This window comes from Gambusia affinis, linkage group LG23, assembly GCF_019740435.1.
Source record: "Gambusia affinis linkage group LG23, SWU_Gaff_1.0, whole genome shotgun sequence".
In the NCBI taxonomy this organism is placed as follows: Eukaryota; Metazoa; Chordata; class Actinopteri; order Cyprinodontiformes; family Poeciliidae; genus Gambusia; species Gambusia affinis.
This window is the reverse complement of record NC_057890.1, coordinates 2349189-2368029: the sequence shown is the minus strand read 5'-3', so window position 1 is coordinate 2368029 and position 18841 is coordinate 2349189. Positions and strand designations below refer to the sequence as shown.

Here is an 18841-nt window from a genome sequence, read left to right as displayed (position 1 = left end):
AAGGAAATGAACTATTCTGGGAACAAATTAAGAAGCATCCAGCCAAAATGTACATGTGGCGCTGATCTGGGAAGAAATTGGGTAGAAATATGGGCCCAGATGAGATTGTCCATATTCATTGGCAGACGACAAATCAGAGGAAAAATTAAGACCGATAATTGTAATCTCAATAAAGGACACACGTCAGGGATCTACAGAAAAAGATCAATAAGATTTACAATGGTGTGATATTAATAACTAAATTATTAGTTAAATCTTCTACATATATTAAAATAGCAACATGTAATCAAAATTCCAAAAGTTATTTCTGATTGCGTCTTTGAAGGTTTTTAGCAACTCTAACCATCTAAGGAATGAAAACAAGCAATACCAGTATTATTACACTATTAGACTACCATAACCCAGGTATAATTGTAGAAATAGTCAATTCTGTGCAAGTATTTGCATTATGCAACTCTGAGTGAAATTAGTTCAGATTGCAATAAAAATATAAATAATGATAAATGAGCTATTTTTAACTGGGTACATGCCCCAACAATAGTTTTTAGAATGAAACAATATTTTTATTGTGTTTGCTGAAAGATGCCTTGACTATACAGTCCTATTTGAAACTCTGCAGGATGAACACCAGTGACTTTAAAAATATATATATCTTGAAATTCAGTTTAAAACACTCATTTTATGTTGCAACAAAGATGCTATGAGCTCATGGGATTGTGCAGCAAAGGAATTTTAGGGTATTTAGCATTATTTAGAACACTAGTGATAAATGTAAAAAACAAACAAACAAACAAACAAAAAAACAGTAGTTGTTCACAAAAATATTTTCACTCAATTTCAAAGTCTGAGCAACAGCAGCATCAAGAAAGTAATCCACATATTTGGAGTGAAAATTGTGTTCCATTCCTCAAGTCACTAGACTTGAGGAATCTCATCATACCTAAATTTACTCTAATAGTAAGTTCAGTGTTCTAAGTAATATAACACCTGACAGTAAAGAACACTGACTTGTATTGTACAAGTGGTTATAAATTCAAGCATTAAGCATTTTATTTATTTTTTTGGTTCTGATACTCCAATTCAGTGGTTCCCAATTCCGGTCCTCGGGGCCCCCCTGCCTGCATGTTTTAGATGTGCCTCTATACCAGAACAGCTGATTCAAATGATTGCATGACATCTTCTGCAGCCACCAAGTACTGCAGGAGCCTGTTAATCACCCAGAGATTCAACCAGGTGTGTGGCAGAAGGGAAACACCTACAACATGCAGGCAGGGGGGGCGAGGACTGGAATTGGGAAACACTGCTCCAGTTCACGTCTGATAATATTTTGTCTCATTTGTTTTAAGTCCAACTATTCCATGTGGCTTAGATGTGAACTCTGACCTTTGGCATGCACAGGGCAGTTGACAATCTGTCTCGCCCCTCAGGCTGAAGAGTTGAGGAGCTGATTATCTAGGTTGCATGCTAGAAGCCTTTCGGTACTCTGACAGGCTAGTTGGGCTTTCTTATCTTTTTGCTCTGCAGTATATTTCCCCATTCTATGACATTTTCCCCCCAGAGACTCAACCTGAAAACGTCTTTTTCTGTCCGTTCTCTTGATATCCACCGTTATACGTCAGTCCCTTTAGCGCCGATCTTTCATGTTCATCACATGCACTAAGGAGCTTCTCGACCCTAAACTCTCCCAGCTGTTGTACTGGTGGATCCTGAAGCGCATTGTTTTCCACAATTTAAGAGGCCGTGAATCCTCAGAGGTCGATGCTTCCTGTCACTGAGGACTACTTTTGTTGTCAAAAATGTGAGTTAAGACCATTAAGTTCACTCACAAGCAACGGCTGGTATGCAGTTCCAGGTATTGCAAAACATGCCGTCGCTCTGATTGATCAGTGAGCAAAGGCTTCTCATATGATCCAATCCACACAACAAGTCCATGTCCAGCTCTCAATCTGACCCACACCCTCACTATAAACACCATAACACTGAATTCTTTCCATTTTAAACATGAGAATATGTTGGCTCTTTAATGAGAAGTGCATGATTCATACTTTTGGACAAAGTCAGTTTCCCTTCGGGGGTTTCCTTTCTCTCATTATCACACATCCCTTTTGGATCCAAGCAAACATCGCTCAGTGCTTTAGAGTTTGAAAACCTATTTTTGTTTTTTTTTGAGAAAGCTTTCCCCTTGACAACAAAGCAGTAACTCTCGACTTCTGCAGTTCCAGTGTTTTTGTAACTGTAGTAGTATTTTCAGGCATTGCGGAGTGAGCCTACAATTCCTGAAACAACTTTCTACGTCTATCCTTCAATTAGCTTGGGTTTGTGATCAGGATTTCTCTGATTCTTTGGATCTGTTCCTGGTCTGCTCCAAGACCCAAAAACCTCAGTTTAGTTTTTATTGCCCAGGAAACCTCTGGATCCTCAAGAAGAAGCACGGGAGTGGCACTGAGGTGAGGGTTTTAAGAGGCTGACCTCCCTTATGGCAGCATTTTGTATCTGATCTCCATCTGCCGCTCTACAGCTGCTCTGTTTCACTAGCCTCAAAGCCCAAACATGCAGATTTGAAACGCTCGGTTCTGACATTAACAGTGAAAACTCATTAGTCAGATAAGTTGATGGAATTTAACTGGTTTGTCTGCGGTACAACGATCCCACCAGCGCCTCCATTCGCCTCCAAGCCCCAATAGGACGAGTATATTGTATGCAGTACAGCCAAAGATGTGCAGGGGAGAGGACTCGGGAAGTCCCGGGACTAAAATTGGAGGAAACACCGACCCCAGATGAGTTACCCTTCTATGACTCATCAATAGAATAATAGAACAGTTCACATCGGCAAAGTAGAGTCAGCCAAGGAAAACAACAGCCCCACGAGCCCCAAAATAAATATACTCCATGTATATTTTCATCAGTGTTACACGGGAGACCATGACTTATTTCAACAACCCAAAAAACACTGTGAGCTAACAGTTCATAACACACACACACCCGCCAACACATAGCGATTATTGTTCCAACACAGGATCTCTAAACTTTGGAGTCATTTATAATTCCTTCAGACACCAAGATATGTACTACACAAAGGTCTTAAGAGTCTACTTTCAAATTTCACATAAAGAATCATTAAACAAGTGGTTTTATTTTCTTTGTGTGGCCTTTGTAGTAAATTCAAAGGCGATAAGCCTTTATATGATGATGGAATCATTTTCAAGCTCATAGGGCAAGTGGTAAGTTCTTACCACTGACATGTTTTCCATCATTAAATCAAATCAAATCAAACTTTATTTGTATTGCACGTTTCAGCAGCAAGGCATTTCAAAGTGCTTTACATCAAATCAAACACAAAAATACAATGCAACATAGAATCATGCATCATTATTGCTCATGTAGACCTTTGATCATCCAATAAATATGTTCTCTACAAATGCAAATGTAATTGTGATACATTGCGAAAAGTCACAATTACAATTAAATCATTTGTTGTTGACACTAATGACGGTTTTGAACCTAACAAAGTCCTGTTCACTGCCTCTGATCACCCAAATGATTGGTTGATTCATTTTTATGTTTCCAAGTAACATGCTAGTAAACAGTCCTTCTTTAGGATTCTTCATTGAAGTTCGGGATCGGAAAGTTAGGATTAGGGTAGAGTTCTAGGGTGTTTTCACACCTGATGGCCTGGTAGACTTGGTTCAATTGGAGACCAAAGTTCCAACCATGTGTTCCATATTCAGTTGGAGTGCTTCTCTTTCTCACTGCACTGCGTCAAACAAACCTAACAATTAGAAATACCTGTTTCTCTTATCGCCTGTGGTGGCGCTACACTAAGAACCACTGAAGGAAATGACACAAAAATCTCTGAAGAAGACACTGAGCGCTACTTTCTTTTCCCCAAAAATGTAGACAAATATGTAGTGGCATTTTTGCTGTTTTGTCTTTGAGCTATTTGTAGCACTAAAGCTAGACTTGTATGTTTACAAGTCTAGCTAGTGTTGGATTTACCCAGGATGCCTTGTCCTGTAGTCCGCTTTCTACTTTTGGAGAGGTCTTCGGTTCACTTCAACCGAACAGAAATGTAGGTTTGTGGGCAGACCAGAGTTTGCTTTTTTGGTCCACATGAGCGTTTGATTATGTATTCAAAACTCCCCAAAATGAAATGGACTTTTTAGACAAACTAACTGGATTTCAACTAAAGCGGAGTAGAAAGGCTTGTTTTGAATGCAGTCTTAATGATGAACTGAGGTGTCTGTTCCTCCGAGAAAAAAAGTCTGGTCCTTAACAATTGTTTTTATTTAAGGATAAACCAGTTCCAGAAACCAAATCTCAAATGGGAATACCTATCCCAAACAAATGTGTTGGAGGAACAATTAATATATTTCTAATCCTTTTCATCTTTTCAAATCAAACTTTGACTAGACTTTTTTTAAGAAATATTTTTGATTTATTGGCTAAAATTGTGTAATCAAAAAAAGTCAGAAAGAAACTGGATTGAAGGTTTCCTCAATCTTCCTCATGACTGTCTTTACCTTTACAACATGGTTCCAGTGGGAGCTGTCGGCCTGCCAATTCTTCTGCTGTAGTTCATGAACTTTTGCCCTCTTCTTGAGGCACAGCACAGATTACCAAATCCCCAGAGAGAATCTTCAGCTTCTTAATGCCAGTGTGTGGCATAATGTTAACTTAAATCCGCTCTTCATATAGCTCTAGGTAAGCAGAGGTTCTCATGCCGTTCTGCCGTACATAAAAACAAAATAAACACTGCCAGAGCAGGACTGAATTAAGCGATCAGGTGCTCGTATAATTCTGAACACAGCGCAAACAGACTGACAGATACTTGGCCAATCGGCCTGCATGCCGGCCTTAAAGAGAAGGAGAGAGGGAGACATGGAGAGAGCAAAGGAGGAATTGGTGGTGGTTGCGGTGATGCTCTGAGTGCTCTGTACTGCTATTGTGCATCAGTCATTGCTGGAAGCCAAGGCTGTCAGGACAGAGCAGGGTTTCCCCAGAGACCCCAGACTCTCTGCTGGAATGACCAGGAGGAAATTCAGCCTCCGGGAGCAGAGACAAAATGCCCACATAGCCAGGACTTTTAACAGAACCTCGAAAAATCGATGAGTAACTTATGGAGGTATCACAGGAAAGGACTGTGACATGGACATTTGATTGGCTTTAGAGGTATTCACAAGTAGCCTGGCAAAAACCAGTCCTTGTTCTACGAGTTGCTTCGTTCAGAAGGTCTGGACCTTTGGCTGAGAAGCGACTGCTTGCTGAAGGCGTGGACTCTGTTGAAGCTTGGAACGGCGGGATCCGGTTTCATCAAATTGTTAACGTTCTGCCGTAACGTATGTAATGGACCAGCTGGATGAAGCTTACTGGAAATTGCATGTGCTGTAAACAATGCCATGGGGAACAGGACCTCGACATCTTCACCAGAAATTAAATGTCTTAAACATTCTTCTTGCTCCAACTTTAATTATTCAATATTTGGAAGTGTGGCCAACACAGATTGAATAGTTTTGTTCACTTTCTCCAATGTGATTTCAAAACTACACCCTATAAATCTTTGATTTGCTGATTGGCCCGATTGAAATTCATCTGGAGACATCTATCTCAATGGAAGAAAGCCCCAAGAAGAACTTAAGGGAGATGAGAATCAAGCCAAATTGCAGAGGATGGCAATGGTCAGACTAATTCACAAGTAATATAATCTAATATACATTTAAATCCTGTATTTTATTCAATTTGAAAGTCTGCCGGTACTCAGACAAGGATGAAATTGAACAAAATCAGTGAATTCATCATTTAACATCAGTTTGATGATCTTATCTGAGCTTTCTGAGTCAACCAAACTAGATTACAGTTCTTAAAAGGGAAAGTCGCATCTCGTTGGCATGCTCCAAATATTTTAGATCCATAGCAGTTGCTGAAAATCAGGTAGTTTAGTGGCGCACAAAGAACACCATGTTCCACAAACGCTTCCAAAACAGCAGCCAAATCTGCCTTTATATATATATTTATATACTTTTATTGCAATATGGAAAACTAGTGCTTGTTGCAGTTTTAAAAAGTGACCATACTCTACAGCTACAACAATGTTGGAATCATCGACCAACCGTAGCGCTTTTAATGATGCCAACATTATTTCTGTGTAGTGTCATGCAAAAAGTAATAAATAATGAGCCTGAATATAAATAGAACTGTGCAAAGTAATTAACAAAAGCCACAATTATGAAGTATTGAATATTTTCTCAGGCTGCACAGAGCAAAGAAAACACACAATACTGTGTGTTTTTGCACCTGTAGCTGTTTAACTTTTCGCCCAAGAAAGTGTATTTAGCTCTGTTGAACTGTCTAACTATCCAGCAACTGCCTAGTAATACATAAATTAACATGTAGTGCTGAAATGTATGTACTTTTCACAAAGAAAATGCATTCAGAAAGACACATTTAGCAGAACAAAAAAAATGTACAGGGACAGTTCGCAGCAGCTGAACTCTAATCTGGATTTAAAGACTGTCGTTTGGCGCCACCTGCTGGCAGAAGCTCTTCACTGAGAAGAGTTTCTCTGTGAACCTTTCACTAAACTGCACTGCCACCATGTGGCTAAAAGTGGAACACACGGAATAATGTCACGTAACTTTACAGTTTCTATTTCATTCATCAGTAATGGTGATTTGTAAAACTACTCCTATTCTCTCTTTAAGATTAATTTGTTCAAAATGTATTTTTAAGAATGGTAGAAAAAGGTAAATAAATAAATAAGCTTTACAATCAAAAACACTGAAAGTACTTGCATAAAGGAAGAAATCTAAGCTCTTATAATCTCAAGCTGTTTTGTAGCGTTCTCAATATTTGAATATATCATAGATTGCAATTATTGTCCGTATTGAACACATTTTTTTAAAAATCACTTCTTAGCAGTAAATGGAAAGTTTAGTCTGTTTTGGGGGCTTTGAGCCCATTTAAATCTGAGCTCTTTTTCAAAATTTGCTATACAAAATACAGGTTCAGTTAGTGTCCACTGAGATTTTTATTGTCTATGTCAAAAATAACTTAATTTGGATATTGCCCCTTTCACTTCTGACAGAATTGTACACAAAGCAAAGTCCATAGAGACATAAAAGAGAGTAGTTTGAGTGTGGAACAAACTGACTGCCCTAATCTCAACTTGATTTAACAACTTTGGGATGAATTAGATCAGTGACTGTAATCCAGACCTTCACATCCAGCATTACTGTCTGACCTATAAAATGCACAGCAGATAAATGGTCAAAGATTTCCATAAATACTGTCATAAATCTTGTGAAAAGTCTTCCCAGAAGAGTCAGGCCTGTTGTAGCAGCAAAAAGTGGCTATTAAAGTAAAGGCAAATAATCCAATTCATTTGTTACTATAGTGATCCAGATGTATTGGTACTATTGTGTCTGTTTTGAGCTACTATCTTCTGTTGATTTCAGCTACGTTAGTTCTGATTCATTCACTTTACTAGACTTTGGCTTATTGTGATTTTGGTTCTAGTCTTCCATGTGTGGACGGTTACTCCCTCGGGTTTTAGATGCTGTCCGCAGATTTTTGCTCCTACATTTCTACTTTTAAAATATGAAACTGTGGCAACGAGGTATTGTTTTGACAGCTGGGAGCAGCCAGTCTCAAAAGTCTCAAAAGCTGAAATGATAGCTGACCTATGACCCCAAAATCCCAGAGGAACTGAAAAGGAGGCTTCATGGTATCAGAGGAAGTTCAAACCATCTCGTCCTGGCTTTTGAACCAAACGGCCAGACAGATTTAAAGAGGAGCGGCAAAAACAGATGATTAGCAGAGCTTGCTAACTGATGATGTCATCCAGGATTTGCTACTGTAGAAGATCATCTGTGCTGCCCAGATATCGAGCTGTTAGCATGTCATGACAACCAGGCAGCAGTCTTCAGTCAGAGGCTTCTTCAGATTCATTGCAAGACGGACTGCTACTGGAGACCCTTCATGCTCACAGCACCTCCATCCACAGTGGATTAGATCATATGAGTTACCACAACATTTAATTTCCCTTTGGGATAAATAAATCAAGTATTTTTAAATTAAACTAAGCCTCTTCTGTTCTGAACTCACAAAAGGATAAAAACCCTTCTGGAGGTCTCTGCGCTGCTGCATGCGATCCGAACTCCTGCTGTTCCTGAAGGAACGCGGCGGCAGCGGCTTTTCCCAGAGCGGCTGAGCCAGGCTGGAGGCCTGCAAGTGACAGTGATCCCCTAATGGCTCATTTCATCAAACACCAGGGTGTGCAGGGGCATTTCAGCCCGCTGGCTCACACAAAACCCGCCACCCAGCTCCTCAAGAAAAGACCCGAGGAAATCCGGAACGCTTCATTACAGCTGTCAGCGAGACGCTTTAATTTAGAGATCAGTTTCCAACCCTGGCCTGATCTCCTCGCGGTCTGCACACAATCACCCCTCTGCTGGCGCTGGAGATGAATTTCAAAAGGCTGGAAATGGCTCATAAAAAGCTCACAGAAGTCAATCTCTTTGAAAACATTAGACGACACAATAACAGTCCATGAAATGCATGAGAGCTCTATCGATTTAGTTAGACAGGGAAGATAAACCAGCAGCTGACCTGAGCTGTGGGAATCCATCAGCAGCTTCTAACACACACAAGTGTGTGTGGGTGTGCGTGTGTGTGTGTGTGTGTGTGCGTGTGTGTGGGCGTGTGTCTGTGTGTGTGTGGAGGGGTTGGGGGCGTGTGCAGGGGTGTATGTGTTCGTGTGTGGCTCCACTGAAAGATGAGCCAATTCTTTCTCGTTTAACCTCATTCATTTTTCTGTCACCTAAGCAGCTAAGTTCTCTCCTCTGGTTACCATGACAATTTCCATTTTGGCACAGAGAGCTCTGGCATGCCTAACGAGCCCAAGGACGTCCTGGCCCATCCAAAATGAAGTGATGCTCTGCTGCTTTCGTACAGAACTAAAAAACGACTTATCATTAGAATATGTGAACAGTTTGTAGTTCAGGGACTATTTTATCTTTTTAACATTGGAAAATTGGCTTGTTTCCCAATAAACACATTTCTAGGTTGTGCCCATAAGTAAAAATTTTTTTTGGTGGAGGCAGTATTATGGTATGGGAAAATATTTCTCTATTGTCATCTGCCTGAAAAATTATAATACTATTTAATATCTATGCAGGGCTGGCCCAAGGTATATGCGAGTTAAGCAGATGGCTACAGCTCCCAAGCGCACCAAGCTGTCATGATAAAAACATATACAGTTCAAATAATTTTGAATAATACAAGCTAAACGCAATTCTATATGGAAAAAAACATTTCTATATTACTTTTATAGTTGCTACGCAAATAATAGTTAACCTGGTCCTGAAATTGACTGCTGCCACTGTTGGGGGAAATTTAGTGTTTATCTGCTGATGTTGCATTCAAATAGTTAGAATATGGCACACTTAAATACTACTTTGCATTTCAAAATCCATTTTTTTCCCCCATTTTTCTTTTGGTTTGCTAGTCCTGTAGGGTTAAAATCAATAGTCATAACAGCACTGTTATAATGTAGGCTAATTACAAATGATGCTAATTATAGTAGATATGCCTCACACAGAGTGGATTAGGAATTATAAGCATCTGGTGTTGGTAAAATGGGGCCCAAATAGGGCCCCAAAAATGCTTGGACTGGCCCTGTATGTACACTTGAGCAACAACAACAACAAAAAACCTCCCAAAGTTACAAAAACTAAGAGCTTCTAGTGTTGCACTCACCAGTCAGTGTGCTGATCATCAACCACCAGCAGGATCTTGGGTTTGCGTACCGCAGGTTTGGCCGGCTGACCGCCTCCAGCAGAAGCCGCCTCAGTTGCCGCAGCTCCAGCTGACTTGGCGTGTGCAGCGGCGGCGACGTTCTGGGCCATCTGGGCACTCTTCACCACGCTGGAGAAGGAGCTGAGGAAGCTCCCCGAACCCGCTGCTGAGGGCGGGTTCGGGCCTGAACCCAGACCCAAACCCAAACCCGAGCCCGAGCCCGAGCCCGGGGTTTGGCTCGGGAGGCTCGGGGGCTGACGCCTCTCGGTGGCTGGGGAGGCGGGAGATGAAATGGATGATCCGGGCGGGGCTGGCCTCTGCAGATCCATCATGTAGCCGTTGGGCAAGTTGGCCACGAAGCTGCTGTCAGACAGGCGCCGGCGAAGGTAGTTCATGACGACGAGCTGGTGGGTCAGTCAGGCCAGAGGAGGTGAGGGGAGGAACAGAAATCCTACAGAATGACACACACACATACACACAGCGGCTCTGTTTATAGACAACCCTGGTGAACACAAAAATCTGTTTTATTAAAAATACTGAGCTCGCTAATTTCTCTGTGAAAATGACTCCATTTTAGAATCTGGTGATTGTTTTCACAGACTATATTTAAAGTATTCAAAAGAAAATGCTGTTCAGGTAGATAAAATACACTTTTGTCTAACTGGGTTTTTTTTTTTTTTTTTAAGTTTCTTTTTTTTTTTCAATCATCCATACTGCTATCCCCCAGGGGGCCACGCCCCACACTTTGGGAACCACTGCTCTAGATGATGTGACTAAAAATCCCAAGAGGTTAGCCTTTTTAATATTACAACTTTCCTCATTTGAAAAAGATATTTTAGCTTTAAAGATAAATAAATATTGTGATAATCTGTTTTCTTAATCTCGTTAAAACAATGATTTTTGTTTACAGGAGAAGTTTGGTAAAGTATACAAATTTATGTAATTGCTAGAGAAAACAATTTCAGACCAGTGGTAAATATGCTAAAGCTACATTTGAAGTATGACGTTTTGGCTTTTTGACCAGTTTCCTTTGTCCGTGCGCGGCTCTGCGGCACACTGTGTGTGTGAAGACGGTTTCTCCTGAAGGTCCAGCTCCAGTTAGTGAAGGCGTCTCGTCTCTCACCATCTGGATGCCCTCAGAGCATTCCGGTTCTTCAGTCCTAGCTTCGACAGTTCGACATGACGTGGAATCTGCTCATCTGTGTGAACGCGCTGCCAAAGAATTCAGTGAGGCAAAAGTGATCGCGCGGAGCCGGGTGAGCTCCACAGCGACGTAGAGTTCATATGGAAAGATGTAGTTACATAACATCTGTGATGCAGAGGAGAATTTGGAGCAGATTAGTGAGAACTACAGTGACGCAGGCTTGCTAACAGAGGGGAAGCAGGAACCTTTACACCTGATTAAAACTGAGCTGCTGTTTTAAAAGACGTGGCGTCTCGTCTGCGTTTTGTGGTTAAAGACGGAGGAGGAACTTAGAGAGCAGCAGAAGCAGGACGAGATAATGGAGGTCAAGTGTTAAGTCATCATGACAAGTTAATCACCACCAGTAATTGTTTGATTAGAGTGAATCTAACCTCATCGTCTACATGAGGGAGCACACCTTCCCTTCAGTGATGGATGTAGTGGACAACATGGCCGCCCCCTAACGCCAACTCTTTCAGGTTTCTCCACCATATCTTTGTTTCATGAAGATCTGCGCAGCATCACAAAAACTTGAATCGTTTTCATCCTGGCCAAGTCACAGCAAAACAAGCCTGTTCCAAAGGAATCCACACCATCTTTTTGTTTTGAGAAAACCTTTTAAATGCCCCAATAAAGAAATTTCGAATTAGGCGTGTCGCCTTCTGCTGGTTTGGAGTGAATCAATCAGTCAACGCAGAGCATGATTTCGTCAAATGCTGACCATCCTTATGGCTCTAATAAACAGGAAGTAGAGGTGGCTAACTAGCATGGACCACACATCTCAGAAGAATGGAGAAAATCCTTCTAGTGGATGGGAGAGTTCGCGAGACATTTCTAATGAATATTTCAAACTGTTGATGGAAACACATCAGCTCTCCAGCTGGCCTGGTATTCTGCTTTCTACTAGGAAATCCAGAAGGAAAATGTCTGACCATCAGTTTGTCACTTGAAGCCCAAACAAACTTGTTTTATACAGCTGGATAATAAAACAAAACACACCAGCAAATCCTCTAATCAATTAAGCAATTTTGCAAAGTATGGGTCTAAATTCCTCCACAGCGACATAGATGATAGTTGACGCAAATGATTAATGGTATCACCAGGAGAGACAAAGCCAGGTACTGGGTTTTGATTGGGTGGGTGGGAGGTGGGGGGGGGGTTACCTTTTCACATGAGGTCAAGGTCTGAACAATTGAAAACTACATTTGTATTTATGTAGTTATCATGTCAGGCTTTTAAAACTTGTAAGGCTGGAGATCTTTAAGATTGACAAAAGCATTGGAAATAAAAAAAATTTCCAATGCTCTCTTGAATCCCCAGTGTGTGATGATTGGATGGTGTGTGTGTGTTGGCCGGGGGGTTGGGGGGGGTGAGGTGGGAGATAAATTGCAAACATTAAAAGAAAGTCATCAGTAAGGAGACTAAATGCCTCAGTTGTGAAGTGTGGAGAATTGCAACATGTCTCAAGACAACAAATGTGTGAGTCACTCTTTGTACTGATATGAAGGAGCTTGACACCCAGTTCAATGCTGACAGCCTCCAACTGAGATCCGAGTCTAATGAGAATCATCTAGACTGCCACCGCACACAAACAACAAGCCTCTGAGCAACTCAAAACTTTTCTATTCAGATTGTCACCTAAATGCTCAAACTTTATCCGACGCACATTGTCGGATATGTTAACGTTCAACATATCAGCAGCTGGGTTGAACAATGGATCCCGTCACAGAGAGTGACATCGTCTTCCCACTGGAAGTACGATTTTGGCCGATCCGTCATAAAGCTTATAACTTGAGTCAATTCGGAGGAAAATGCAGGAAAACAAACAGAACAGCTGAAAGCGACAATTACAATCACGGCGACCGTCAGTGTCGCCATCAGAGTGATAGAAAAATCACTATCATTGCTCCACTGGCACTTTCTCCTCTTCCTTAACACCCCATAAGCTGCTTTCTGCCGGAGCTGGAAGCCGTTAAAGCCGCTTCGTCTTTGCCTCTCGCTCTCTGCTGAATATCCACAGCGGGAGGAATCCACAGGAGGCCTTGCTGCATTACAGCTGACGTCGTAGCAAGCAGAAGCTTTAGCAGACTGTCAGCAGAGAATGAACGGTGGAAAGAGGACAGGTTAACTCTCTATTGGATTTACGTCTCAACTTTTGCTGCAGAACTTTAATCTCACCTTTATGCTTTGATCTAAGCCGGTCTTTCTCAAATTGGAATTTATGTCTGCAGGAATAGTTTTCAGTTCCTCGGGATGAGCTGCAGAACTTTTATTGTTTGTAGAACACCATTACGATTCGCAGCGTATCGTAACCACCAGCGTCTTTTTGTGATTTCCATGCGAAGTGATGTTTGACATTTTTAAAATCTGTAAATAATTCAAAATGTTCCAAGTAGACTTGTTCATGGCTTTGTTGTGACCAGCCACATTTACAAAACAGAACCACCCACCCACGCTTTGTATTTTTTAATTTTTTTTTTTTGTTCTTCACATCCTGCCTGTGAATCCGTTAAAAGTAGCACATAAATCCCAAAAGCTGCTCTGTGAATTTGCACATCGAAGCCTGACAGTCGTTGATTAGCCGGCAAAAGCAGCAGAATGTCCATGACATCCTCCAACGTTGGACTGTTCCTGTGGCGCATTTTCACTTTCTGTCATTACACTGTGACATGCTAGTAGAACATGAAGTGTTAGATTATAGCACCGGGGTAAATATAGATCTAACATGATAGATGCTTTTTATTTTTCCTGACATTCTGAGCTGACGGAGCCGGTCGGAGCGAAGGGTCGTCGGCAGGACGGAGGGCCAGAAACGGGCAGAAGAAACTGAGGAGAGGTGGGAAGACAGCAGAGCCTGATCCAAAAAGAAGAGGAGGTGGTAGGAGCCTGCCCCTGGGCATTATGGGAGATTATTAATAAATGTGTGGGGCCCGCTGCCAGATGGATTATCACTGCAGTTTCTATTTTGGAGTTTTACAGAAAGATCTTCTTAGACTTAGAGCTTCTGTAATCACCGCAATTCCATTTAGAGAGCAGGCACCTCCACCGCATAAAGAGACGTCTGACATTAAAATCAGACTCTTACTGTTTTAGGTTAACTTATGTTACCAAAATTCTTTGTATTTGTTAAATGTCAAGATAATAAAAGTGCACTTGTACTCTTTTTCCGAATTCAGAATTTTACGGTATTACAATGACTTTAAACAGTTTGGGGTTTTTGTCACAAGGTGCCTCATGTTTTGCCGTATTTTTCAAATAAAGAGATTCCGGCTGTAAAGGTAAACGTCTTACCGACAGAGTGCTTCTGCAGTCACTTGGCAGCCCAGGTCTTCCAAGATCTTTACTTGGAAATCAAAGCCAGCCAGACCTCAAAGTAAGACACTGACCTTATACCACCACGGTGACGTCCACAACATGACTCATCACCGTTTCTCTGCTTTAATCACACAACTATTGATATTGCACAGAAAAAGAAAACGGAGACAAGAAAACTAGGAGATGCTGCCTTCCATCTCCACATACCATACAGGTACCAACATTTGATCTAAAAGAATCTGCTGGACTATATTTTCATTTAACACTTATTGATTACTAAAGGAAACAGATTGTAATGACAGTACTAGGAGTATTCAAGGTCTTATTTTGCTGTGTGACGTTGCCAGTATTTAGGGCAAGTGGGTCGTGTGTTGACTGAAACCTCTGCACACCCGCCTCCACTCCTCTTATGTAATCAATGTTTTGACAGCTACTTTAATGAGGGATTATGGCTGTTTTCTAAATCTGCATACTCATGACAGGTATGACTGTGATATTAATTTGGGTCTTTTTTTATTATTATTATTCATTTCAGCCTTTGTCCAATGAAACGCCAATGAATTGGGGTTTTTGATGTTCCCTCTTCAACCATCCAATTTTTGTAGAATGTTGCTGAACATTTGGACACACTTTTTGGCATTTTTTATTTTAGTTTTAGATTTTCTCAACAGCAAATATATAGGGCGTATTCACACCTGTTCAGTTCGCTTTAATTGAACTCTGGTTTTTTTGGCTGGGAAGTCCCATTTGTTTGGGAAGGCGTGGATGCATAATCGAATTCTGGTTTCGGTTCGGCTGAAATGTGAATGCTAAGCAGACTTTCTCTAAAAGCAGAAAGTAGATTACAGTGCAGGGCATTCTGGGTAATTACAGCCAAGACAAACGTGCACGTCTAGTGCTAGCAGAGAAAAGGTCTTGTTGTCTTTTACCAAAGACAAGAAAGAAATCCTACAACCACTAAAATCTGATGCCACTCCATTGTTGTTCCCATTTCATAAAGAAGGAAGTTGAACTCCAGGTCGTCTTCAGAGGTTTTTGGCTCAATTCCCTCAGTAGTTCTTGTTGCAGGGCCACCACTGGCGCCACCGATGAACCGTTCTTCAAATGGTTCATTTGGTTCATTTGACACACTGCACCACATCAACTGTAACTGGAACAAATGTTGCACCTCCAACCAATCAAACTGAGCCTATCTGATTATCAGGTAGGAAAACATCCTAAATCACACACTTGTGAACCAATATGTCCACAGTGAATGACGCAGCATAAATGGTCAACTTCCTCCACTTCCTCTGTGCCTTCGCTCGTTGGTGTCTGGTTGCTGCAGGGGGCTCTGTGGAAGTCCTTCTTCCTCCACTTCCTCTGTGCCTTCGCTCGTTGGTGTCTGGTTGCTGCAGGGGGCTCTGTGGAAGCCTGCTGCTTCTTTTAATGAGCCGTGGAAAACTTGTAAAACACTCGCTTGGGAGGACTCTATTAGACGTGGGGTGTTAGTAGTGCACTAAAATGGAGGCATGGTGTGCAGCTATTTTGGCTTCACTGACACTTTCAACTAAACAAGAAAAACAAAACAAGTTTATAGGAATAAAAACCTTTCCATCTCATGGTTTTTGTTTTTTTTGTAAATGCATGCTCCCTGCAAAGCGAGAGCAGCAGCCGGCAGTGATGAGAAAGGCGCCGCTCAACTGTGAACCATTGTCGACAGCAGAGCCAGAAGAAGCTCTGCGACACGACGGAGCGTCTCCTGCAGCACCGGCAGGCCGGCGAGGCCACGTGTCACCGCCGAGTCCCCACACAGTGACCTCCCAGCACTTCTCACAGCAGACGCCACATTAGTTTAAACACACACACACACACACAGTAAAAAAAAAAAAGTAAAAAAGACACACACTCTTCTTTCTCCCTGCCTGCAGCCAGAGGACTGCTGTAGTCATAGGAAAGCTTCATTAGAAACATTTTTAAAAAAGCCTCTGATTAAAAGTGAGACCTTCTAATCCGAGTTAGAATCTTTTTTTTTTTTTTTAAGAAAAGGAATTCTCTACGAGATCAGCGGAAGATCTGCTGGAGAAACTTAATTGCTGGATTTTTAGGGAGTTGAATTTAATTCGATGATTCTAGGAAGATATTGAGGAAAATTCTGGCTTAAAAAAGCAACTTTCAAAATTAACTACTTAACGAACCACACAGTGTCAACATCCAAACAAATATGCATTTGTAGTAGAGGAGGCCATTTAGTGTATCACCTATAATTTATTGTAAAGAAATTCTAGGAACTTAGATGTGTTGTTGTCTTGATAGAATTACATTTAAAATGACTGATATTTTTATTATTTATTTATTTTTTTACTGTTTTCTTCACCGTTTGTCCCACGAGAGGCTCAATGAGCATCAGTTGCTGTGTGCAGCTCAGTGATTTAACGGGCGTCCTGAAGAAGCCGGTTTGAAATGGGAAGGTTTTTCAGAAACAGTGTTTGTGTTGCCGTGACTCGGCGGCATCGGCAGAGAACGTCCATCCGGTGGACAGACGAGGCCCAGAAAAATTGTAGGTGAGCACGGCAAAAAAAAACAAAAAAACAAAAAACATTAATGACGTATATGCATATACATTTAAAATATTATATATTTATTTATTTAATGGGTTTTACATTCATATCTTCATAGAATAGTACTGTGAGCTTATGAATTTAGGCTTAAAACTTGATTTTCTTGGAGAGCATTTTTACAGAAGGGACCATAATTGTGCTACAGTATATGGTGATTAAATCTATAGTGCATATTATCCACTCTTAAATTGAAGTATCCCAACTTATCCTGGCTGGTTGGTTGGTCACTGTTTGGGATTCAATATGGACAAAAAGGGTTGGTTTTGTTTCATAAACTCCTCCTGAAGCCAGAAGCCTGTAATCATTAACTAGCCCCCCACCCACCACCACACACACACACACACACACACACACACACACGCACACACACACACACACACACACACACCACGCCCCGTCCTGCTGGGGAGCATCTGCTGGCTCAAGTGTAGATAACTGGTTATGGGCAGAACATACCTCAGCCTCCTGATGGCCCCATTAATATTTCATGAGTGACTTTGGGAGTATGACATCATCATCAGCAAATATTAGAGCTCAGCACCCATAACTAACTTCAGTGACCGGCTGCAGCGAAACTCTGCAGAACAGGTTAGAAATCTAGGGGTTTTGGTTTTTTTTTTTAGCACCATAGTTACATTTATGCAGATTGAACAAACACGTCCAAATTTAAACGGGTCAAAGTGAAAAAAAAGAAGTTTTTTTTCAAAGTTCTAAGGCAGCTGAAAAATATATACAGAAACAAAGCAAAAAATTTTTTAAAAAAAGATCAATATCAAAAGATTCAGGATTTTTTTATTTATTTTATAAAGTGAAATTTACTAGTCATATAAACTTGTTTCTTGTCATTTGGATGATTATGGTTTATAGATTACGAACATCCTAAATTCAGTGACTCGGAAAACGCATCGTCATCGAAAGTTGAGTGGAAGGAAAAGATGTCCTAGGAACAGGTGCACCAACAACAGGGAGAACATGAGAGGTTTGACAACCAAATCCAGAAAATCATTATAGAATATGAAAAATATGGTACAAAATCCTCAGAGGTTTACCCCAAAGATACTGACTGCTCTGCTCTCTGAACAAAACCCCGGATTCTAGTAAAATATAATATATCGCTTTAAACTTATTTCAAATGTGAACCAGATAGCAGGTCTAATTGGCTGCTTATCTGAAACTTACAAATGATAAAGAGTCAATACAAAAATTTAAAAATAGATTTTAAGTAGCATTTTTCTTCTCTTTACTTCCTCTGACATCATCCAATTAGCAACTCAGAGAAACTGAAAGCAGCCAGCTTACAGTCCTCCACTCACTTATTATTATTATTATTAGGTGATTTTAAGGAGAATCCAAAGTGCAACGGGACGATTTGATGAAGACAGTCCAACCAGAAGAGAAGTGGGGACAGGTGGAAGGGGCAGTGGAAAGATCCACACAGAGGTAACCAAGGTAACGAGGAACAGCTGGAACTAATTACAGAGGACAGACGAGAGCTGAAGAAACAAAAATAAATCAAAATACAAATAAATAAAAACCCAAACAGCCCAGTAACAGCATCAAAACTGAAGGCTGTTAACAGCATTTAGAAATCTGAAAAATATTTAACTTCTGCATTTGTTTCTGCTGCAGCCACTCTGATTAGCTGTAAAAGTCAAAACTTCTGTCAAATCAAAGAGAGACGAGATGAAAGATATCCACTTCTAGTAAGACGCTGACTGCTCATAAACGCCCAACAAAAACCCAGTTATGGAGAAAATACGATAAAAATCGGAATTATTCCTTTAAGCCGCCGCATCTCGGCACGAAAGGGAATCCACTGCAGCTCTAAGAGTCAAATATTCCCCCAATGAAAATAAAAGTCACGTTAGGATGATTAGAAGTGACTTTCTGAGCTGGATGAGGAAGAAGCAGCAGCAGCTCACCGGGTCACGGTGATGAAATGGATCCGTGC

At 41.0% G+C, this 18841-nt stretch overlaps 1 protein-coding gene across 1 annotated transcript in view; it reads right to left on the bottom strand.

Annotated features, from left to right (window-relative positions):
• The window catches only part of LOC122826824 (synapsin-3-like), a 99492-nt gene that overhangs the window by 80200 nt on the left and 451 nt on the right, over nt 1-18841 (bottom strand). The window contains exon 2 of the mRNA XM_044109161.1: nt 9754-10243. Within this exon, the coding sequence (XP_043965096.1) occupies nt 9754-10187 (434 nt within the window). The 5' untranslated portion in view covers nt 10188-10243. The remainder of the gene's footprint in view (nt 1-9753; nt 10244-18841) is intronic.